We start from the raw sequence: 25,883 nt of genomic DNA, 5'->3' as shown, positions 1-25,883 counted from the left end.
TAGGAAGTCCCAATGCTTGTTCCCACAGAGAAACACCAATTTATCAGTGATATACAGACCGAAATACTTTTATTCCTTTTATTAAGAAGCTGTAGTACCCCAGACAAACACAAAGCCAAAAACAATCACGTTGAATTGGGTAAGACGGCCAATTTCACTTTATCTGCATCAGTCCCTAACCCCAAGCCAGGGCCAGGTGAGAATGCCCTGGATCGTGACTTCTCCTTTGGGAGGAAAGAGAAGAGTGGAGCATTCATCCAACGTTCTGGCTTTTCTGAGGGCTGCCCAAGGAACTGGTTTCTGTTTTGCCTCACTCAGAGCGCTGACAGAGCAGGTGTCTGACTCAGGGCACTGATGGGGACCTGGCATACTTTGGATGCCGGTTGGCCACTGACAGCAAGAGAGATCAGGTCAGCTTGCTACTGTAGAACCAGAACTTGTAGTGTTGCAGGCACAAAAGAAGCAAGATTATGAGATCCTGAAAAAGATACCAGTAAGCCTCTCTAGTTGAGAAAATTGCACTCACAGGCCTTTAGAAGTCACATTCCCCCCAAAAGTTTTTAGAGGCCCGCACGATGTCTAGGCAGGTTGATTAGTGAGGGTCTTCTTCTGTACAAAGCCAGTTCCTTAAAGACTGGCAGAGGTAGCTGCTTTTTCAAATGCATGGACCCCAACACTAAGTTATAAGACACATGAAGAAACAGAGAAACACGACCAGAACAAAGGAACAAAATTAATCTCCAGAACCCAATTGTAAGGAAATAGAGCTGTATGAATTACCCGACAAAGAATTTTAAAAATTGTCATAACGATGCTCTATGAACTCAAGAAAACAATGCATGAACAAAATGAGAATATCAACAAAAAGATAGAAAATATTTTTAAAAATTGGTAGTTTGAATAAATGAACTGAAAAATTCACTAAACAGGTTCAAAATCAGGTTGATAAAGCAGAAGAAAAAAAATCAGCAAGTTCAAAGACAGGTCATTTGAAATTATCCAGTCAGAGGAACAAAAAGAAAAAAGAATGGAAAAGAGTGAAGCAAGCCAAACAGACTTTGGGACACCGTCAGGTGGACCAATATATACATTATGGGAGTCTCACAGAAGAAGAGAGAAAGGGCAAAAAACTTATTTAAAGTAATAACAATAGAAAACTTCCCAAATCTGGGTAAGGAAATGAACATCTAGATTTAAGAACCTCTGTAGACTCTAACTCATATAAATTGAAATAAATCCACACCAAGGCATATGATAATCAAATTGTCAAATGTGAAAGAATTTTGAAAGCAGCAAGAGAACTTGTCCCCTACAAGAGAAACTCCATAAAACTCTCAACGGATTTTTTGGCAGAAACCTTGCGGGGCGAAGGGAGTAGGATGATATATGCAAATTGCTGAAGGAAAGAAATTGCCAACCAAGAATAAATACTCTATCTGCCAAAACTATCCTTCAAATATGAAGGTGAAATGAAGAATTTCCCAGATAAAAATAAGCAGAGGGAATTTATCACCACTAGACTTGCTGTACAAGAAATGCCAAAGGGAGTCCTTCAAGTTGAAATGAAAGGATTTTAAATAGCAACACAAAAGTCTGTGAAAGTATAACGCTCACTGGTAAAGGTAAATATATATACAAATACAGAATACTGTAATACTGTAATAGTGGCGCATAAATCACTTTAAGTTCTCGCATAGAAGTTAAAAGACAAAAGTATAAAAAAATCTATAAAATATGTTAATGGATTCATAATATAACATGTGATTTGTGACATCAATAACAAAGTGTGTGTGGGAGAGAAGCAAAAGTTTAAAGTACGTGTATATGATTGAATTTATCAGTTTAAAATAGATGGTTAGCTCTGTTTCATGTAAGCCCCATGGTAAAAACCACAAAGAAAATACCTGTAGAAGATATACAAACGAAAATAAGAAAGAGATAAAAGCATGTCACTACAAAAAAAATCAATGTGTCTTTCGGGGGTGTTTTACAGTTTCATTCATGTAACTTTTGAGCATTTCTGATTAAGGGGATGGGGGATGGTGCAGGGGAAGAGGAAGAAACTTACAAGCATGAAAAACCCTTGTCAACAAATACTAGAAGTGGCAGAACAAAGTGTACACACATTAGGCATATAAAGCAAAAATGTTTTAAAATCCAACCTCCATTATGAACATAAAAATTCCATAGCTTTCCTTCCAAAGGAACCCTGAGCACGTGGGCATCAGTTGCTGCAGATCAGCCATGAAGAGTTATTGAACTAAAGCACTTCATCTTTTCTTCCCAGGATTGACATCTTCAAGTATGTGATCTATGGCGTTGCAGCTGCATTCTTTGTGTACGGCATTCTGCTGATGGTGGAAGGTTTCTTCACCACTGGGGCCATCAAGGATCTCTACGGGGATTTCAAAATCACCACGTGTGGCAGATGCGTGAGTGCATGGGTACGTTACCTGTCTTTGCTCAGGAGTCAATGTGGGTTTATCGCAGGAGCACACAGGTGTTTGTGTTCATCTGCCAAGAACTGGAGGGGTTTTTTTAAACACAGTAACATTCCCTGCTCTGGTGGCTATTTTAAATCTTAATAGTATTTTCAAAGTAACGATTATTCCATGTGAAAATTCAGGTTCAGATTCTCAAATCATGTGCAACACAACTCATCTTGCTTCTAGAGGCAGCAAACTGTTGATTGATTTATGATCTATGTTTCCCAAATGGCTCTGGGCTTCCCATACAATATTTAAAATAACAGAAAAATCCGTCTGCAACTTATAACAGTGAATGTCTCTCTTCCTTAAATACACGTTTCATGTATTTTACTGTAAATTTGGGTGGGAACTATATTATGTAATTTCTGTTTAATATTGACATAAGGTAAGAATTACTCTATTATACTAATTTAGATTTTAAATCGTTATTGATACGATTTTTAACAGTAATTCAAACTTACAGTCTAGAGCTAATGCAACACAGAAAATGCATGTATATCTATTAAAGCACAAGACTGATGAAAATTAAGAGTAATGTGTTAAAAATACATTCACATTTTTATGCAGAATAATTTTCATAAAATGAACTTTGGAGCTTCCATCCTTGACTAATGTATTTTTATTATTTCCCAATGTTACATGAGAATGTCTACTTAATTACAGCATATATTTCCTATTAAGTAAGATGTCTCTAATAAGGAATGGTGCAATTTATTTCAGTCTTACAGAAAAGTTCAAAAATACCTGTTAACCACCAACCATTTTTTCTACCAGCTTGTAACAACTTCTAATATTCGCTCAGTGTCAATAATGGTAATAATCTCATAAAATAGTTAGCCTGTGTTGTGTGTATTCGTAGTTGTCTCTGCAATAATTTCTTGTAAGACTCTTTTGGGGAACAATGTTTATTGTATTATCTAAGTGTTTAGGATCAGTAATATCAAATTACAGACCCAAAAGAAGTTTAGTTAAATATCTTGAATTAATTTAATAAGTAAAATATGAATATTCAGTGGGCTAATTTTCAGTGATACCTAAGGGATTTCTCTATTAAGAAGGCATGTTTGATTTTAGATTCATTTATACTCTGCCAATAGACTATGGTGAATTCAGTTCATGATGGGCTTTTTCTTATAATTAGGACAGTATCATTATAACACCACTCATATGTCTTAGCAAGTCACTTAACTTCTCCGAATCACAGTTTACTCTCTTACATCATAAAGACATTAGATCATCTCTAAAGCTCATTCTAGCTCGAAGAGTCCATAATTCTAAAACACTAGTGAAATCATAGAGAAAAGGGGTCTCTTTTACCATTGGGGAGTGACCTTTCACCAGGAAGAGTGCAGTTGATTAGGTTGTTTCATTGAGATCGTGAAATTTCTGCATAAGATTGTATGCAGAAGCAAAAAGTCATGGAAGAGAACACCTATCTATGTGCCGTTACTAATTATCCGCTTGCCATTGACACTTCCAAGCTATCTCAAATAAGAATTTTTAAAGCAAAAATGAGCCACATTTTTTTCTATAATAGTAACAATTGTGTCACCAGTCCCACCCAACAGCCCAGAAGGATGGCAGCAGCTGCGTGGGCCCCTCCAGAGGCGAGGCAGCAGGGAGTCAGCCCCCCAAGACACCCCACCCACGCCTTTAGCACCCCTCCGCACCCGGGAATGAGCAGAATTGAGGGAGAAGCAGAGCTGCCCTCTTGTGGGTCTTGCAAAAGCAGCAATGCAGCGCGCGGGCGAGGCCTTTGAGTCAGGTGCGGGCTGTCCCAACATGGCCTCCATGAAGGGGACCAGCCCCTGCAAAAAGGGGACTGGATCCACTGCCCGAAAATGCCCTGCACGACGCACAGCCCTGCCACCCTCTCATGCAGGACTTAGGGCTCCATGGAACCAGAGGAAGAAATAATAATAATGTTTTATCGGAGATTGCCAACAAACACATGAAAGAATGCTCAACATCACTAATCATTAGAGAAATGCAAATCAAAACTACAATGAGGTATCACCTCACACCAGTCAGAATGGCCATCATCAAAAAATCTACAAACAGTAAATGCTGGAGAGGGTGTGGAGAAAAGGGAACCCTCTTGCACTGTTGGTGGGAATGTAGATTGATACAGCCACTATGGAGAACAGTACGGAGGTTCCTTAAGAAACTAAAAATAGAACTACCATATGACCCAGCAATCTCACTACTGGGCATATACCCTTCAAAAAGATTCATGTACCACAATGTTCATTACAGCACTGTTTACAATAGCCAGGACGTGGAAGTAACCTAAGTGTCCGAAGAATGGATAAAGAAGATGTGGCACATATATACAATGGAATATTACTCAGCCATAAAAAGAAACAAAACTGAGTTATTTGTAGTGAGGTGGATGGACCTAGAGTCTGTCATACAGAGTGAAGTAAGTCAGAAAGAGAAAAACAAATACCATATGCTAACACATACATATGGAATCTTAAAAAAAAAAAAATGGTTCTGAAGAACCTAGAGGCAGGACAGGAATAAAGACGCAGACGTAGAGAATGGACTTGAGGACACAGGGAGGGGGAAGGGTAAGCTGAGACAAAGTGAGAGAGTGGCATGGACATATATACACTACCAAATGTAAAATAGATAGCTAGTGGGAAGCAGTGCATAGCACAGGGAGATCAGCTCGGTGCTTTGTGACCACCTAGAGGGGTGGGATAGGGAGGGTGGGAGGGAGGGAGACGCAAGAGGGAAGAGATATGGGGATACATGTGTATGTATAGCTGATTCACTTTGTTATAAAGCAGAAACTAACACACCATTGTAAAGCAATTATACTCCAATAAAAATATTTTAAAAAATGTTTTATTGGTCATTCTCTCCTGCTACTTAGTCTTCCTTGCTTCCCTATTTCCATTCTGCTGCCTTTTTTCTTTTTCCAATTTGTAGGTAAATTGTATCTTACAGTCTACTTTTTGTTCTATGAGTTCCTTAGCTTTAAAAATGTCCCTTTGTAGAAAGCTCAGAGATAAACCCACGCACATATGGTCACCTTATCTTTGATAAAGGAAGCAAGAATATACGATGGAGAAAAGACAGCCTCTTCAGTAAGTGGTGCTGGGAAAACCGGACAGCTACATGTGAAAGAATGAAATTAGAACACTCCCTAACACCATACACAAAAATAAACTCAAAATGGATTAAAGACCTAAATGTAAGGCCAGACACTATAAAACTCTTAGAGGAAAACATAGGCAGAACATTCTACGACATAAATCACAGCAAGATCTTTTTTTACCCACCTACTAGAGAAATGGAAATAAAAACAAAAATAAACAAATGGGACCTAATGAAACTTAAAAGCTTTTGCATAGCAAAGGAAACCATAAACAAGACGAAAAGACAACCTTCAGAATGGGAGAAAATATTTGCAAATGAAGCAACTGACAAAGGATTAATATCCAAAATATACAAGCAGCTCATGCAGCTCAGCATCAAAAAAACAAACAACCCAATCCAAAAATGGGCAGAAGACTTAAATAGACATTTCACCAAAGAAGATATACAGATTGCCAACGAATACATGAAAGGATGCTCAACATCACTAATCATTAGAGAAATGCAAATCAAAACTACAATGAGGTATCACCTCACACCAGTCAGAATGGCCATCATCAAAAAATCTACAAACAGTAAATGCTGGAGAGGGTGTGGAGAAAAGGGAACCCTCTTGCACTATTGGCGGGAATGTAAATTGATACAGCCACTAGGGAGAAAAGTATGGAGGTTCCTTAAAAAACTAAAAATAGAACTACCATATGACCCAGCAATCCCACTACTGGGCATATACCCTGAGAAAACCATAATTCAAAAAGAGACATGTACCACAATGTTCACTGCAGCTCTATTTACAATAGCCAGGACATGGAAGCAACCTAAGTGTCCATCGACAGATGAATGGATAAAGAAGATGTGGCACATATATACAGTGGAATATTACTCAGCCATAAAAAGAAAAGAAATTGAGTTATTTGTAGTGAGGTGGATGGACCTAGAGACTGTCATACAAAGTGAAGTAAATCAGAAAGAGAAAAACAAATACCGTATGCTAACACATATATATGGAATCTAAAAAAAAAAAAAAAAGGTTCTGATGAACCTAGGGGCAGGACAGGAATAAAGATGCAGACATAGAGAATGGACTTGAGGACACGGGGTGGGGGAAGGGTAAGCTGGGACGAAGTGAGAGAGTGGCATGGACATATATACACTATCAAATGTAAAATAGCTAGCTAGTGGGAAGCAGCCACATAGCACAGGGAGATCAGCTCAGTGCTTTGTGACCACCTAGAGGGGTGGGATAGGGAGGGTAGGAGGGAGACGCAAGAGGGAGGAGATATGGGGATGTATGTATACATATAGCTGATTCACTTTGTTACACAGCAGAAACTAACACACCATTGTAAAGCAATTATACTCCAATAAATGTTAAAAAAAATGTCCTTTTGAAGCTGAATATATTAATGAATTTCTATTTGGAATTCTGAGTAATATTTACAGGTGGAATAAATTGTTTTGGAACAACCATATTATTATACGATAAGCTTCCAGAGTTAGTACTGAAAGAAACTTATTTTTATATCCCTGTTTTTCTATGCTGTATAAAATGTAAAATGGTTACTAGTAACTGATTCTACTCACAAAATGCAATTATGCACAGTGCACAAATTCAGTTAATTTTAAAGCAGCTTTAGATCACTGAATACAAGATGCTAATCAATATTCTCTTTTCCTAATGAATACCCTTGAAAGCATAACTTGACCTGCATTATGCATTTCTTCTCATGCAGTATGAAGACCACTTCAAGTTCATTTCAAATTTTTAATGCTGTCATTCGAAATCCTTAATGTGAGGCACATAAAACACAACAGCACAGTATTAACCTTTGGGGGGTAAGAACCATTAACCAGTTTATTAAGATCATGTGAAAGTTACTAAAATATTCTAAGTAACAGATTTTATTTAAATTAAATGGCAAATGGCCCTAAGTTGCGTACAAGTCAAACATGTTACTAAATACATTAAACGTGAACTTCAGTTTAAGGCATATAGAAATATTTATTTTCTTTGAATTTCTTCCCCATTAACTTTTTAAACCAAAAAAATATATATTTATTCGGTTGTAACTTGAGAGGCATTCAGTGGCTCACATTTTGAAATCATGGGATAGTTGTTACACCCATCACTCTTTTCTTATTTCTAAACATTTCCCATTAGTATTATGATAGCAATATGGATCTCAGAATTTATCTATGCTTGTTCTGACACTTTAGATTTTTAAGCCCAACACTTTTGAAGTAAGAGAGTTCTTAAATGTGCTACTCTCTGTGGAAATTAATACATTTATTTTCCATAAATCCACCTGCTCTAAGTGTTATATAAAGCAGTAAAAATTTTGAAAGTATATGTATTCATTTGCTAGAGCTGCCATAACAAAGTACAACAAACTGAATGGCTAACAACAGAATTTATTGTCTCACGTTTCTGGAGGCTTGAAGTCCAAGATCAAGATGTCAGCAAGGTTGGTTCCTTCTGAGGGCTCTGAGGAAGATCTGTTCCTCTAGCCTCTGGTGGGTTGCTTGTAATCTTTGGAGAGCCAAGCTGATAGAAGCATCACCTCAATCATTGCCTTCATCTTCACCTGGTGTTCTCCCTGTCTACATGTCTGTGCTCATATTTCCCTTTCTAAAGGACACCAGTTACATTGGATTAGGGCTCTCATTTTAAATTTGCTTACCTCTGTAAAAGCCCTATCTCCCGATAAGGTTGCGTTCTGAGGTATGGGGTTGAGGAATTCATCATATGAATTTTGGAGGAACACAATTCAACTTATAACAGTGTGCCTTATAACAGCAACAGTATGCCACATACAATGTTTAAAGCAACAAAAATAAGCAGTTACTTTTGTTACCCCCATTTTACAGATGAAGAAACGTATTCTATTTATAGTCCTTCAGTATCCAAGGGGATTGGTCCCGGGACCCCCATGGATACCAAAATCCACAGATGCTCAAGTCCCTTTTATAAAAAGGTGTGGTATTTGTATATAACCTACACATATCTTCCCGTATACTTTAAATCATCTCTAGATTACTTATAATACCTAATACAAAGTAAACTCTGTAATGGATTGTAAATACAATGTAAATGCTGTGAAATAGTTGCTGGTGTGTAGCAAATTCAAGTTTTGCTTTTCGGAACTTTCTGGGATATTTTTAAAGAATATTTTCCATTCGTCGTGGTTAAATCCAAGGCCGTCCAAAAGGAAGGCCAACTGTATTTATTTTAATCCGTCCTGTTACCTCAGATGTTTATAGATTTTGACTACAGCATATTAGACTAGTGTCCATAAGACATACTCTATAGAACTACCTTTACATCTATTCACTACGTAATGACTCCTGGCTCATTTTCATAGCTTAAAGTTAAGTTTTAATAATAAATCCAGTATTAATAATAGGAAATGTTTGTTAGGTGCTTACATATGCCAGTTGCTATGCATGGGACTTTATGAAATACTAGGGCATTTGATCCTCCAAACTATGTGAAGTAGATACCAGTATTAGTTACCTTCATTTCACAGATGAGGAATTTGCCAGCAAGAGATGCGTACATGGTGGGCAGTGGGGCCAGATTTGGATTTGAGCATCTGGCACAGAGCCCATGTCACTAAACTCATGGTCAGGATTTGCCTTGTCATTTTATGTTTTATTTGGGCTAATGTCATAGGAGAATTATCTGGTTGTGAGAGTTTTTAGTAATTCACCAGTCACTTTTGTTTTACATCTTGGTGAGATCATTCATTGATGATTGGAAAGTTCCTTTGTTGCAGAGATGTCCTCATTTTAACCTTTATCCACAATCATGAATTATCTCTCTTTACAAGACAAGGATGCTCTGTGGGATATGAAACAACTCAGTCATCGAAGGTACTTTTCTATTTTGATGGCTGCCGATAAAGAGTTCTAAGGTGACTTCCTAAGTAAAGTTGTCATCAAGGAACTCTGCATTCTAGTCTGTCTCCAAAATCCAGTATCTTCAAAAGTAAATTAAAAACATAATAACAGTTTTCGATCCAAGACTGCCACGTTCCTGGAATAAGGCTTCGTTTCTCTCTAGGATATTCCACCTCTAACCTGAAGAAGGCAACATGATTTGTTTCAGATTGTAACAATGCACTTTAACACTTTCTCAGTAGGGAAAAAAGGGGGAGGTGAGGGGGAACATAAACTGCTTCAGGCATAGTGGGAATATGTAGAAATAATGTTTCAAAAAGCAGTGCATGTGGCAGAGGGCACCAGGAGCTTGTTTGCCACAGGTATCTGAGGTAGATCTCCTGCATGCACGTACAGTTTCAGAACTGGACTGTAAATACAGGACAGTACACCAATCTCAGTGTGGCCATCCAGACACTAACTCTGCTGGTACATAAATTACAGCAAAGAAAGAAAACATGGGTCTCCTTCTTTTCAGATTTAGGGCATAAAACTTGACAAAAAATTTCAGTTAGCCTTAGAAGATGACATTGACAAAATGGGAAAATCTCTTGTAAAAAGTAAATCTCCTAGTGTTAGAATTTTTAATTCAAGAGACTTAAAACTGCTGGAAATGAAAAATTGAAGAAAAAGTCTGAATCATCCTGATTCTTCTCCAGTCACCAAAAGTCATGATTGGAATTCTATTCAAATAAAAATAACTTCTCAAAATATTGAGCCAAGGTTTTGTCTTGTGTTTGTTTTTGTTCTTTTGATTACTCAAGTCATGAAATACAGTCTTGTGCTAAGCCTTTCTTTTTTAAATCTGTATATTCAAGTGGCATTTTAATTCTCATTAGACTTCTCTATGTCTCAGATCATCCATCAGATCATCCTAGGATATAATTTCATAGCATTTATGACTCCTTATATTTTTAAAATCCTAAAGTATTTTTTCAAAAGTAAACTTTTAATTTTATAATAGTTTTAGATTTACAGAAAGATGAAGATGGTACAGAGAGTTTCCATATATATAAAACTCAATTTTCCCTATTAACATCTTACATTAGCATAGTACATTTGTTACAGTTAATGAACCAATATAGAAACACTATTACTAACCAAAGTCCATGCTTTATTCAGATTTCCTTAGTTTTTACCAAATCAAATGTTCTTTTTCTCTTCTAGTATCCCACTCAGGGGATACAGATACCATACTACAATTTAGTCATTTCTCCTTAGGCTACTCTGATCTGTGACTTTTTCTAAGACGTTCCTTGTTTTTTGATGATCTTGAAAGTTTTGAGGAGGAGGAGTTAGGCATTTTGTAGAATGTATGTCAATTGAAATTTGTCTGATATTTTTCTCATGATTAGACTGGGGCTTTGGACTTTGGGGAGTATCTTTCTCATCACATTATTTCATATACATCTAAAGTACTATTAATTGAAAAAGAAAACTAAAGACATTAACACATTCTCTGATCCATGTTTTCCTAAACAAAATAGTTCTATTAAAAATAATCATGCTAAAATACAATTTATCATAAATAAACTGTACATAGCAGGATAATACTCTGTAGACCTCTATTTTCATTTCTACAGAATCCTCAAAACCCTCAGTTTCTGATTTAATTAATATAAACGTAAATCTTAGACTCTGATGCCCACTGAAAATTTCTAAGGGAATATCTCCATAACTAATGAATTTCCCATTTCTGCATATAAAGATATTCTAGTTTAAATGAAGTCATTTGCAGGTATAGACTGTTCAATCAAGTTTTATAATAAAGCTAGAAATTCATCTTAAGGATAGATAGAAAATGTCCTCAAATTCATAGATTTTATGAATCCCAATGTAACATCCTGAATACATTCACTCACAGTAGCTGCTTCTACTGTGAGTAACCTCGATTTTATGTGTTTGGGTGACACTGCAAATAGAAATATTTTTTAAATTGGTTCAAATATTTAAATTGGTTTAAATATTTCCACACATGTAAGAGTTATAAATAGGCCACTAGATTGGGGATGAAATAATAACTCTGGATTACAAATGGTCTTTTAAAATATTGATTAATAGATACTTCTCTTTTTCAGTCAGGAACTTCATGCCCACTGTACTGGGAATAATCTCCACACAAAAGATCTTTATTTTTATATTTTCTTTAAAAAAAAGCAAGAGTTATATGCTTTTCTGACTTTGCCTTTAAATCAGTAACATTTTATAAAACATATGAAGCTTCACCATATTTTTGAGACTCAATTTCTTTATCTCTTTTTCTCATTTTGAGATTAACTACCATAGTTTATGTTTTTAAATTACTTTATGGGGAAATGGTATATTAAGGATATAAAAATCAAAAGTTCCCTGAGGAATGACTAAGCCTAGTATTATTATATTGGGATTCTTGGTCAAAAAAACATTTCTCAGATATTACAATGTAATTGATAATAAAATAGTATTCACTAAGAGGAAGTTTCCTCTATAGTAATATTTGCTGGAAACGATGCCAGTGATGCTTTTACCTTTAATATAATTTGATTTTATTTGAATTCTGTTTTCCCTTGAAAAAGTAAGCTGTACATAAGCACATACATGCTGAGCATATTGATGAACATGGGTGACTTACAGTTTTTGCACAGAGAGTGGTTAAAGTCTGTGATAGATGTTGTTGACTAGTATATACCCAAGGCCTCATACAGTACCTGTTGTTGACACATGAGATATTTTAATTATTAATGAGTAAGTGACTTTCATCTGGGGTTCGGAAGATAGAAAGAAGTTCTATGAGTAACCTTCAGGGTGCTGATTAGAATGAACTTTTTAGAATACTGCAGTAATCCAAGTGTTAGGTAAGGCAGGTGGAAACTTGTGATGGATCCTGTGTTATATTCTGAAGTATTTTAATTTGATTTGTTGAATGAATGAGACCCATGCAAGGTAAAAAGAAGAAAGCATTACAATTAATATATTTTAAAATAGATTTTATTTTTTAGAGCAATTTTAGCTTCACAGCAAAATTGAGCAGAAAGTACAGAAATTTCCTATATCCCCCCCACCCCGACATACGTACAGCCTCCCTCACTATCAAAATTCTGCACCAGATGGTACATTTGCCACAATTAATGATCCTACTCTGACGCATGATAATCACCCAAAGTCCATAGTTTACCTTAGAGTTCACTCTTGATGTTGTAACTTCTGTGGGTTTAGACAAATGTATGACATGTCTCCATCTTTATAGTGTCATACAGAATAGTTTCACTGCCCTAAAAATCCTCTGTGTTCCACCTATTCATCCTTCCCTCTCTGCAACCCCTGGCAACCACTGATCCTTTTACTGGCTCCATCATTTTGCCTTTTTCAGAATGTCATATAGCGGGACTCATACATTATGTAGTCTTTTCAGACTAGTTTCTTTCACTTAGCCATATGCATTTAAGGTTCCTCCGTGTCTTTCCATGGCTTAATAGCTCATTTCTTTTAGTGCTGAATAATATTCTATTGTTTGGATGTAGCACAGTTTATTTCTCCATTCAGCTACTGAAGGACATCTTAGTTGCTTCCAGGTCTTGGCAATTATGGATAAAGTGGCTATAACCAAGCAAATAATTTTTTAAAGAAAGCTTCTGATCACTACTTGCGCTAAGATAGTTTTGGGTCGTGATGGTGACAACGATGATGCTTGCGTATTTTCAAGTAATTTACATAATAACGTAAGAATTTTTTCTGCAGCAAACTTTACACTGTATACTTTTCAGAGCCTACTGAGTTCAGTATTGTTAATGCTGTTCCATTTTGCATTCTTAGTGATAGTATATTCAGGTGTCCATTTGCTTTTTTTTTGACTTGGTATTTTCTCATATTAGAACTGTGGTTCTCAACCAGGGGCTGTTTCCCTACCCCACCCCCAGGGGACATTGAGAAACTTTGGTTACACAACTGGCATCTATTGGGTAGAGGCCAGGGATGCCATTAAACATACTGAAGTGCATAGGGCATTCCCCATAAGAAAGGATTTTCTGGCTGAAAATTTCCACAGTGCTGAATTTGGGAAGTCTTGATTTTGAAATTTGGTTCACGTCCAGTCCCTCACTCATCCGTGCATTTGGCTGTTTTGTTGACATTGGCAAATCATCCCAATTGTACTTTTTTTTTTCTCCTTCAGGTGTGGTACCCTGAAGAGCCTAAAGATAAACAGCAAAGATGTTTTCACATCAAACGTACTCATGAGAGCTTTATTGATTCCAATAGAGCAGTAGTTCCTCACACTGGACACCCACTAGAATCTCATGTAGAAATATTGTAAATACACATATAGTTGGCAAGGGCAAGGCCTGAGCATCTCTTTCTCAGATTTGCCAGATGATCCTAACGTGTGGTCACAGTTGGAAAGCACTATCAGAGGCTGTGCGCCCTCAGCGCATGTCCATCCAGTGAGACTGCTTGATGACAGTATCTCTAAGCCTGGAGCTATTTCTGCCTTTGATGAAATCTAAAGCTGTTTCCTTTTTTTTTTTTTTTTTACACTGTTTCCTTTTGCTGTTCAAGGGGGGACATGATTGAATTGATACTCTTTAAATCCATTCACAATGAGGAAATGTCATTGAAAACATATTATTGTGAAATGAGGGGGCTCTGAGTTAAGATTTAGCTAAGTACTTTTATATCCTGTGTCTCAAAACATTAATGAGAAAGGGACCTTATAGACAGTGACCTGAGTGGAGCCCGACAGTATACGTTTGGTATATGTTTGCATAGATCCATTTTGTTCATTTCACTAAAGTTTGGGTCTGCCTCATGCCTGAATTTGTTCATTATATCATAACATTCCATTCGGTATGTGGCTTATTTTTTCAGTGTTTACATAGTTCATAGACTCAGAGACTCTTGAGAGTCAGGGTCAGCTGGCTCTTTTTCATCAGGGCTGCTAACTTCTAAGATGTTATTTTTACCCGGATTGGTGCACATCTGCTAAAGTTGCCCAGAAAGTCTGTAGCTCAACCGAGTCTGATTTTCTTAGACATCAAGCCTAAGTTCATAGGAGTTCAGATGAAAAACGAATTACCTTTTACAAGTCGTTCTCCAGTTAAATGCACTGTCATCTCAATAGCTCCATAGTCAAGGAGTAATCATCTATTTTAGCCTTCTTTCAAAGGTTATGAAAACCTTGTCTCCCGCAGTTCTATATTTCAACCTCCCTTCTAAATTTCTAACAATGATGAGAATATCCAGGTTGAGATCAAAACAATATTACATGTTTTTTTTTTTAAATTTTAAGCCACTAAGAAGTAATTCACAGCAATTTTGTTGAATTTAATACTAACCGTCAACAAATGTATTTTGAGTAAAAACAAAAACAAAACAAGAAATAGGATAACAAGAAGATGCTATTGTGAAAGTCATTTGCATGTTCTGATGAAGCGGTACTCAAATAATGATGTGATAATGAGATTGCTGGACGCTAATTACGAATCTGGCACCCATTCCCTATCATTTAATGGCGTTTTTTTACCATCGAAGATCAACAAGTTAACTAATCTAAACCAAACCAAGGAAATTTTACTGAGATTTTTTTTCTTTGTGAATTAGGAGGAAATGGTCAGCATTTTACTCTAAGTGAGTGATTGATATATTAAACAATGGCTGAAATAAGAAAAGCCACTGAGTCTACTTTATATGTCAAACTTCCACAAGACCCATCCCTCCCTCCTTTCTTATAAACAGGGCCACAGCTGTTGAATTTAGAAAGTAAAATTCCTTGCTGTTCAAGGCAGTAAACACCAAATGCAACGTAAGTAGGTTAGTCTGTCCATACCTCACCTTTAGAAATGAAAAATAATTTTTTGCTGAATCAAGCAACTTCCTCTCTTGGGATTTCTTCCTAAGTAAGATTTACTGTGGACCATGTTTACTGTTAAGTGATTTCATATCTGAGCCCTGTGAGAGAGGTCTGCTAATTTCCAGTTTGTGAATGAGGAAGTGACTCTGAGCCTTAAGTGAGATGTGAGTGATCCAGTCCTCTGATGTCAAGTCCAGGGTTATTTTATTTCTTCCAATTTTTTTTTGTTTGTTTTCACTAAACTCCCCAAACAGATATTGCGGAGTTAAATTTCAGAAAGTGTTTCATCTGAATAGATGTTAATAAAGGCAAAAAATAAGATTTTCAAAGTCAGAAGAATTTTTCAAATGCTCAGAGATAGTTCTAATAAGAGTAGCTTATTTAAGATACAGAGAACAGACTGATGGTGGCCAGAGGCGGTGGTCAAAATGGGTGAAGGGGGTCAAAAGGTACAAACTTCCAGTGACGAAATAAGTAAGTCCTGGGGATGTCATGTACAGCGTGGTGCTTATAGTTAATAATGCAGTATTATATATTTGAAAGTTGCTAAAAGAGGAGATCTTAAAAATTCTCATCACACACACAAAAAAATTCGTAACTATGTATGGTGACAGTTGTTAACTAGACTTATTGTGGTGATCATCTCACAATATATACAAATATCAAATCATTATGTCGTACACCTGAAACTAATATAACATTATGTATCAATTATACCTCAATTTTTTAAAAAAAGTAGCTTATTTATTTATTTAATGCTCAGACAGCAGAATGCATATCTGTCACATTTCTAGTGCAAAGCTGGAAATAATTTATGATAATCATGAGATATTTTATTACATACAGAGAATTTTTACCTAGAATCACACTCGATCAATTTAAATAATTCGTCAGTCTTAGTAATTATCAGACTCTAAGCGAAACATAGAATAGGAAGGTAGACTTATATTTTTAGCATCTTTAACTTGGATACTTTAGTGACTATGAACTGCTGCTGCCTGAAATATAACTGCTTGGTACTCCAGTTCAAAAGTAAAGTCTGTCGTGTCTTAGAACAAAAGTTATGCACTAGTCGTCATGGAAAACATCTTCCCACGGCAAAGATTTACTCTAGAACGTTCAGCTTTACTACTGTGCCGTAACATTACGGCAAATACGAGTCAGAACTGTGGTCTAAGAGTCATTCCTTTCGTTGCCTTGTCAAGTAGCAGCGGCAACGTGTTTCAAAGGGCTCCACACCACTTTGAGTCTAAACCTATTGAATTCTAAGTCCCATCCTGCAGTGAATAGCACCTTCAAAAGAAGCTTTTGAAAAATCCCCTGGGACAGAAAGAAAAACAAGATAGAGAGGACGAAGCCGAAAGCACACTGATTACTCTCCCGTGGGTTCCGAGTTACTAGTTCCCTCCAGAGAGCTGGGTCTGGAGTGGCCATATCATGTTCATTGTTCCTGAGACTGTAAATTAGCCTGGAGAGCTACAATTGTGAATAATGAAAATGTTAATAAACAGGGCTTTTTCCTCCAAGGAGTTCCATTAACAAGATTTCTTCAGTTTTGGGGTGGTTTCCAAACTTTCTAGAGTCTTTCTCCTTGAGTGGGAGCCCTCTTTGAATAACTTTCCCAGACTGGAGAAGTTCTCATTCTTTTTATTTTCTCCAAACGTGAAATGAAACCTAATTTCCTTATTCTGTAGAGTCCTATCATTCAGGCAAAATATATGTTTGATGGTAGTAGTAGTAATCAGTAATACTATCTAGAATAAAAACTAGCTAATACTTTGTCTGGGCTTCTTATGTGCCAGATTAGATGCTGAATGCCTTTCCCATATCATCTGATTCCAGCCTCTGTACAATCATGCAGTGATTGTAATTGTAGATTACAATTGTGATTGTAATTGTAGATCAATTTAGTAGGTATTCTCTTGCAGAGGCAGACACAGAGACATACAGAGCAGCCTAGACTCATTCCAGCTCAGAAGTCTGTGCCTTTAATCAGTGTGCTCTAAGGCCCCTGTCATTGCTAAATAAATGTGACATTTAGGCTGGGGACACTGTGAGTGGCATATCAATGCTTGATCAGTCAATCAAAGGTAAAATTAATATGCATGAAAGAAGACTTAGATTTAAAGTTTACAGAAGTCATTAAAAAGGAGGAATAGAAATACACACTAATATTATGTACTAAAATGACTTGTGAATCATCATATTTAGAATGTTAAATGTAAACACAATTAAGTAGCTTAAATATTTATGATATAAAATCGTGCCCATTTAGTTATAAAGTTATTGACAAGGTTCTAACTCACTGTGCAGAATCCCCTCTAAATTTACCAGTTAATGTTTTCTAAAGTTTAAAAAACGTGCGGTGAGATTTTTAAGATAAATACATGAATGAAACAGGCATTAAGATGCAACTGGATGATCTCTCCCTTTGCACATCAGAACCTCAGTTTTCTGGCAGGTTTCTTCACGTGACCCATGATATTCACCATCTCTCAGCTTCCCAGGTTGCAGTGCCTACCTGGGTTGTAATAATTCAAACCTTTGATATCGAGCTATGTAAGTTAAGCATACAATTCTTCTTTTCCAGTAGATTATGTGTTTTCTGTCTCGACTTTTTCTCTGTTGCAGTTTATTATGCTGACATACCTTTTCATGCTGGCCTGGCTGGGAGTCACGGCTTTCACCTCGCTGCCAGTTTACATGTACTTCAACCTGTGGACCATCTGCCGAAACACCACCTTAGTGGAGGGAGCGAATCTCTGCCTGGACCTTCGTCAGTTTGGTAGGTCAATCTCTGGCTGTAAAACAGAACCTCATATGGCTTCTCCCAAATAACTGCCTCTAAAATAGTGTAAATCACTTTGGAACCATCATTGCTTCTTCTACCAAAGAGATAGATGTATCAGAGTCTTCCTGTTTAAAGTCATTCTTTTAAAACTGAAATAATTCGGAATTTCAGAGTGATTGGAAGTTGATCTCACAACATGAACCCACAAACATGTATATGTGAACAGGCTGTCAGGTTGTGTTTCCTGGTGTTGGCAAGTTATAATTTTGATTTTCCTGTCCTGATTCCTGTGAACTTTTCCTACTCAATGTGATGTTTGCATAGTATTTTCATTCTCTCATGATAAACTATACAATTTGTGAAGTCTGCTATGAAGATCATCTAAGAAATATGTACTTCATTGTCTTCTGAAATAGGGCAAAAAAAAAAAAAAACACCTTAGCATTTCATAATAACAAAATCAAAAAATGTTATATAAATCAGTAGTCCTCTTTGGTTATTTTTATTTAGGGCTAAAACCTCACATAATAATAATACTTTCTTATGTATATAGGGGCTTAACAATGTGTAGACCCTGTTCTGAATGGTTTGTATATGTTGACATGTTTTAATTCTTACAATAATTAAATATGGCAGACACTGTTATCCTCTTTATAAATGACAAAATTGAGGAACCAGGAGATTAAATTACCTGCCCAAGGCGATACAGCTAGTAAGTGACAGAGCCAGGATTCACCCCCAGTTAACTAGCTTCAGTCTGTTCTTAGCTAGAAGTTAACTGCCTCTCCTGTCAAAACAAGTACTGAACTATGAATGTGTAGAGTCTAATCTCACCTAACCTATTTGGAATTCTATCCCATCATCTGTAAAAAAATGGGGGCTACAGAATTTATAAAAGATATGCAAATTCACAGGCTCAAAGGGACTTTTCTTCACAACACAGCTATTAAAATCTAAAGAACGTTCTAAATGTTTTTCTCTAATGGGGGTTTCCTCATACTTCAGGCAAGCGGGAAACACTTCAGTAGACGGTATGTGCAAGCCTGTGGCTCTAAGGTTATACTGTAGACAGATTGTAGGGTACGGATAGAACTAGTCTATCACCAGCTAGCCGTGTGTTCCAAAAGTGTGGCCTGCCCACCCTCTCGTGAGAAGGAGTCCCCAGCCCCCACTGTCTGGCCCAAATGAAAAGCAGGATGACCTGCTCTGTGCAGGAGGTTCTCGACAAGAAGATGATGGAGGGAATGCGGAGAGCGCTCCCACTGGGGAGGTTTTAACTCTGGAATCATGTCCCACGTAAACACAGGAGAAAGGAAACGTCGTCACCAGCTGCTGGATGGAGGTCACTGGAAACTAGCTGCTTGGAAAACCACGGCCCTGACTTCAGTCACCTCCACCCCACACACTACAATGTCTTCCTTTAATTCTGCTGATCTGAAAAATTAAGATTGGAAAAGATGTGACTAGTGTCACAGAGAGGGTTGCCGGGTAGATTACAGGACTCCCAGTTAAGTTTGAGTTTCAGATAAACAAGCAATATTTTTTTTAGTCCAGTATGTCTCAAATATTGTATGGGACATAATTCCAGTAAGTGTAAAGCAGGACTATGATGAAAGCTGCTCTTTGAACCTTAGTGCTATTTACAACATAGTTACCAGGATTTATGCAAGTTTAGCTTTTCTTTGTGACATGGAAGGGAAGGCACTTTTCAGATGTCATGCAACCTTTTACATCAGCCTTAAAGGCTTTCTGTTTGCTCTTAACACAGAATCTACTGCCTGGATAGCATTTATTTACCCTCCAGATAATAGGTCCTTAACAGGAATCCTGAATGTTCATATACAATCAAGTTATAAACAAGGGGCATCAGAATAGAAAAGAACGTTCACTCCCCAAAATGTGGATTATGATGGGTATAGACGGAGACAACAGAATGCCGTGATAGATTGTATGTGGGGTTGAGAGAAAAAGAAGATTCAAGAAGGGATTCATTTTTTGATTGAGCAACTGGGAAGATGGATGAAATGAGATGGGAAAGCCAACCAGAAGAGCTTGCTCAGGAGTGGGGCAGGTGAGGGAGAAGATCAGAAGTTCAATTTTGACAATGTTAATATTTAGATGCTTATTAGAAATCTCAGCAGAGTTGTCAAGTAGGAAATTGTATATATGGGTCTCAATTTCAGGAGAGTGGTATGGGCCTGGCTGTATGGATTTAGGAGTCTTGATAATGTTTAAAGTCAAAAGCTCTGAGACAGGATGAGATCAGCAAAGGAGACAGATGACTGAGGACTGAATGCTGGGAAGCACCAATGAAAGGGGTCCTAGCGGAGAGGAGGAACCACCAGACAGAGATGTTGAGAGGGAGAAGCCGATGAGAGCAGAAAGGCAAAAGCAAGAGACTGTAGATTTTGGAACCCAAATGAAGAGACCATGAAGGACGCAGAAGTCATCAACTGCCTCCAATTCTGCTGACTGGCAAGTAGAAGGAGAACTGAGAATTCATCTTCCGCTTTAACAATGTGGAGGGTATGGGTGACCTCTATAAGAAAAATTTCCATAGAGGATTGGGGTGAATTTGACTAGGAAGGGTTTAAGTGGAAATGGAAAGAAAGAAATTGCAGACTGAGCAAAGGCAACGCTTCCTGGAAGTTTTGCTGTGAACGTGAATAGAGAAATGGGTGAGGAAATATATGCACAGCCAAGGTATTCCACGTGAATGAATGAAATCTGTAATAGATCAACATGGAGAAAGATGGCCTTTCCTGGGAAGCTTTCTCACTAATGATGGTTCATTAGTCACGTCTTCTGGAGGTTCTTTTTTACCCCCTCTTAGAGCTGTCTTGGCAAAAAGGGAAGGTCGCAGAGAAGGATCTCTGCATTCGATGTACTGCAAGTAGATTTTTTTTAACTGAAATAATTGCCCAAACTCTTGGCAAAGCAGGATGGTAGCAGCTCCACAGAGATGGACAGTTGATGGTGCACCTCAAAGCTAAGAAGGTGTGTATATACGTACATATTAAAACTCAATAATATGTGCATATATTATTATGCAGCAAGTGCTAAACACTTAGGTATTAGTTTGCCCAGAACTTGTGAATTTTTCTGCTCATGTATGTATGTGTTTAACACTTCAGGAGTTCTCAAAACAAAATCAAAGACCCATTTTAGGATGAACTTGATCACTTCTCTAACATGAGGACTGTGGCAGTGTATGTGCTTGTTAAAAATGCAACACTCCTGGCAAACAGTCACAGATTCTGATTTTACAGTCCTGTGGTGGAGTCCAGAGATAGATATTTGTGATAGTTCCCCAGGAGATTCTGATGCAGTCGGTCCATAAACCAACTGGAGCAAGGGTAAATCAGAGTAAAATTGCAGCTTTTTATTTCCCCTTACTAATAGCGCTGTTTTCAGAATTAGCAGAGAAAAACTGCTCCTTTGGGCAATACGCTTTTATAGACTAACAGAGGCTTTGTACCAGCAGAACACTTTTAGATCCTGACTTCATTGTAGTCTGTGACATAGTTATCAAAATAATTCTGATGCCTAGACCATGACATTAATGGACCAAACCAATGAAGTAGCTACAATTGAGTATGAAGATTCTGGTGGCTAGATTCCATTGAATTCAGATTGAAAATGTTTTAAATTGCTTGAGGCCTAAATAGTCTTGATCTTTCATTCAGTTGTTTCATAATTATTGTCAAGCAATGAAAGCTGAGGAACAATTTTTGTTACAATATAACATAAAATGAAACTCGCTTAGATTTTATCAGCTCAAGTTTCTTTTTCTCTCTCTGGGATCTTGAAGACATTTATAATGTTAAACTGTGATTTTCTCCATGTTGCAGGGATTGTGACAGTTGGAGAGGAAAAGAAAATTTGCACTGTCTCTGAGAATTTCCTGAGGATGTGTGAATCCACTGAGGTTAGTGTTTTTACAGCCTTTAATTTTGTCAGAATTTGAGCTTCCTTTCGTTATTTGAGGAATATATAATTAAATCGACATCGGATTTCCCCCTTTTTCTTTCAGAGGCAAGGTCACATACAGTGTGTTGTGCAGGGGGACTAGAAAATAAGTATGAGATACTCTGCATATTTCGATAAAAATTATAAGTTTTTTTCTAGGAACTGTCATTTTAATGAAAGTTGAAAAATCATAAAGTTATATTTTAAAGGATATAACATAGCCTTCTGTGGTTATACTGTTACTGGAAACCATCATTATTAATCACGATTTCATCTTTAAAATGAAATTATATTAAAATGGTACAGTTGCAAAGATTTAAATAACTTGCAGGAGAAAAGATATTGTAATAATGTTTTTGGTTAGGTGATTTGTCACGGGTGCACTTCTGTTAAAGGTGGACAGAGTTCTTATTCGTAAGGCAGCAGGCATCCTTATCTCTCTTTTGTTGTAACCCTGATGTTCATTCTGTTTCTCTGTGGTTTCCTTTGCAGCTGAACATGACCTTCCACTTGTTCATCGTGGCCCTTGCCGGAGCTGGGGCTGCAGTCATCGCTATGGTAAGACCTCAAGCTCTGAGGCTTGGTTTTGCACTTTGCCTGTAGAGACGATAATTTACCTCTGATGTCTGAAGTCTATACAAATCGTATGTATTTTAACATCAGTAAAAAAAAAAAAAGGTGGAGGAGAATGGGCAAATAAATAAGTGAAAAATAAGGCATAACCTAAAGAAAGCTTATCATTACAATAGAGCTAATATTTAGTAATCAGTTGAAGAATTCAGACACTCCATAATATTGGTACCACTAACCAAAATAAGTAGCATTTTAGATATGAGACTACTATTAAGATAAAAAATCATTTCGTTAGCATATAAGTATGTATCAGTGGGATAGTCAAGTAATTTAATCAATTCCTTGACTTATATTATCCTTTTTTCCTCCTTAAATCAGAACATACAGAAGCCACACTGAGTCACTTAGGAAAAAAGGATTAATTTATTTTTCTCCACATAAACCTCGGTAGTCTCATGTCGTGCCTTCTGTATCTAACTTTCTTCAGAAATATTAAGAACAAGTCCTGAAAGTCAGGCTTTTCCTGAGTTTTGAGGACCTACAATGTGCCAGACACACTGTCCCTTCTTTGTAACTCACCGTGAATTCCGGTTTGTTCAAGGGAATGCCAGATGGCAACAATGAACAAGTACTCTGCACATCAGTCAGATCTTTTGCAGCCCGGTTCCTCAGTCCTTGTGTCCTAGAATATAAGTAGCATAGAACTCTAGAAGGTGCCCAGTAAACTCACCCATGGTATAGCCAGTTCAATACGCAAAAATGATGAGTTAATTCTTATTCATTTTCTTATTGGTATACATCTCTTTCCTGTATCATTGTGTCAAAATTGTTTTGTTAATTTCTTAAATTTTGTTAATTTCTTTCTGCTGTCCTTCGACTGCCTTAACACACCACAGTAGCCACCATTTAGAATTGACCTTGCATCCTTTATGTCCATCCCTACTTTTCTAGAACCAGCCTACCTCCTGCTTTGACTAATCAAAACTTTAACGTTCTTCAAAAATAGAACTACCATATGACCTCGCAACTCTACTCCTGGGTATATATCCAGAAAAAAAAAACAACACTAGTTCAAAAAGATACATACACCCCAGTGTTCACAGAAGCATTATTTACAATTGCCAAGACATGGAAGAAACCTAAGGGTCCATCAACAGATGAGTGGTTAAAGAAGATGTGGTGCATATATATACAATGGAATACTACTCAGCCATGAAAAAGAAGGAAATCTTGCCGTTTGCAACAACAAGGATGGACCTGAAGGGCATTATGCTAAGTGAAATAAGTCAGTCAGAGAAAGACAACCACTGTATGACATCACTTATATGTGGAATCTAAAAAGTACAACAAACTAGTGAATATAGCAAAAAAGAAACAGACTCACAGATACAGAAAACTAGCGGTTACCAGTGGGGAGGGGGAAGGGAGGAGGGGAAACATAGGGGTAGGGGATTAAGAGGTACAAACTATTATGTATAAAACAAGCTACAAGGATATATTGTACAACACAGGGAATATAGCCAATATTTTATAATAGCTATAAATGGAATAAAACCTTTAACAATTGTGAATCACTATACTGTATATCTGTAACTTATAGAATATCAACTATACTTCCATAAATTTTAGTGTTCTATTTTACTGAATTATGGATAAAAATAATGCCTACCCTTTAAAACTCAGAGAAAGTATATACCTGACAACTTAGTTTCTTTTTCCTATCCATCCATCAAAATTCACCATTTCAAAAACTACTTTTTCTCTCTCATAGACTACGAGGGAGGGAAAGAAAGAAAAATAAGTGATCTCATTGGTCAGTCTATTCAGGTAAAATCAGGAGCTTCATTACTTGAGTAAGTTTATTACTCAGGAAAAATCAGGAGCTTCCTTTTTGAGCAGGGCACTATTCTAGCTATTACAAACGTATAAAATATTCATGATTCATATGACAGTGCTTGCTTTCTTGTAGTTGGCAACGTAAAATTCATTGTGCAAAAGTCATTGTATGGAAAATTAACTTGTTAATTAAATCCACAGGTTTATTTTGGGGTTTCCATGAGCCCTATTTCTGTTGCACTGTGGGCAATATATCATCTCATTAATTCAAGTTCACTGGACTCCACTGTATGTGAGACTGTTTCCCATAGTGGATTAGAAAACATAAATACATAAACATGAAATGTATAGTCTGGGTTTGAGTAAATGAGGACAAAAGGACAGGAAACATCACATAAAGATTAAAAATATTGAATTAAGACCCTTGGATACTTCAGAGTTGAAAGAGAAGAAAGATACTGAAAAAAGGGAGCTGAGAAGACAGGGTCATAGTTGGAGGATTGAGGAAGGAATATATTGTATTTATATTCTTTGTGTTACAACAGAAATCTTCATTCCATTTTGTTGATGAACATATTCTATGTAAGTATATAATATGAATATTTCTTTCCTGATAGCAAGGTGTAATGAAGACACAGGACAGACTTCCAGTATAAATTATCTTTGTCTTTGATTAGGTCCACTACCTTATGGTTCTGTCTGCCAACTGGGCTTATGTGAAAGATGCCTGCCGGATGCAGAAGTATGAAGACATCAAGTCGAAGGAGGAGCAGGAGCTTCATGATATCCACTCTACTCGCTCCAAAGAGCGGCTCAATGCGTACACATAAACCACACCTTCCCGTCCTTTCTACCATTCAAATGCATTGGTGATTATCTAAGGGCCATCCAACCATCCAACCTTTTGAAAAAGAAAATGAAAGTGATATGGAGGGTGACTTATGAATCACCTGAATACAATTCTTTGTTGTTTAGCACTTAATTTCCTAATTTGTTAAATTGGTGTAATCAGATCTCTCCTACAAGCTCCTATCCAGCCTTTTTTTTTCTTTTTTAAATTTCTCAAACTCATTTAATAATCCTGTAAGATCAAAGAGACTAACATTGTCAAATGCAGAGATTTCTTTGATTTTTAACCACTTCCATGCGTTCTACATTATACCTTTTGCATTATTTCTTATGTTTTGAAAAAAAAAATAGGTTTTTATACTTTTTAGTTTTGATTTCGGTAACTAGTTTAACTACAGGTAACCTTCAAAGGGACCATTGTACATTATGAACAATAGACAGAGATCATATCATGATGACCCGAAACATGAAAATTTTGTCTGAAGATCAGTGGCCACATTGCTATAGG

At 36.9% G+C, this 25,883-nt stretch overlaps 1 protein-coding gene across 2 annotated transcripts in view; it reads left to right on the top strand.

Annotated features, from left to right (window-relative positions):
* The window catches only part of GPM6A (glycoprotein M6A), a 260,729-nt gene extending 235,281 nt beyond the window's left edge, over nucleotides 1-25,448 (top strand). For both annotated transcript variants that reach the window (XM_057537457.1, XM_007188978.3), the window contains exons 3-7: nucleotides 2,288-2,444; nucleotides 17,989-18,142; nucleotides 22,000-22,076; nucleotides 22,610-22,675; nucleotides 25,204-25,448. In XM_057537457.1, coding sequence (XP_057393440.1) covers nucleotides 2,288-2,444; nucleotides 17,989-18,142; nucleotides 22,000-22,076; nucleotides 22,610-22,675; nucleotides 25,204-25,356 — 607 coding nt within the window. In that variant the 3' untranslated portion in view covers nucleotides 25,357-25,448. The remainder of the gene's footprint in view (nucleotides 1-2,287; nucleotides 2,445-17,988; nucleotides 18,143-21,999; nucleotides 22,077-22,609; nucleotides 22,676-25,203) is intronic.
* Nucleotides 25,449-25,883: the final 435 nt, after the last annotated feature.

This window comes from Balaenoptera acutorostrata, chromosome 21, assembly GCF_949987535.1.
Source record: "Balaenoptera acutorostrata chromosome 21, mBalAcu1.1, whole genome shotgun sequence".
In the NCBI taxonomy this organism is placed as follows: domain Eukaryota; kingdom Metazoa; phylum Chordata; class Mammalia; order Artiodactyla; family Balaenopteridae; genus Balaenoptera; species Balaenoptera acutorostrata.
The sequence above is the reverse complement of the archived record's forward strand: the minus strand, read 5'-3'. Positions and strand labels throughout refer to the sequence as shown.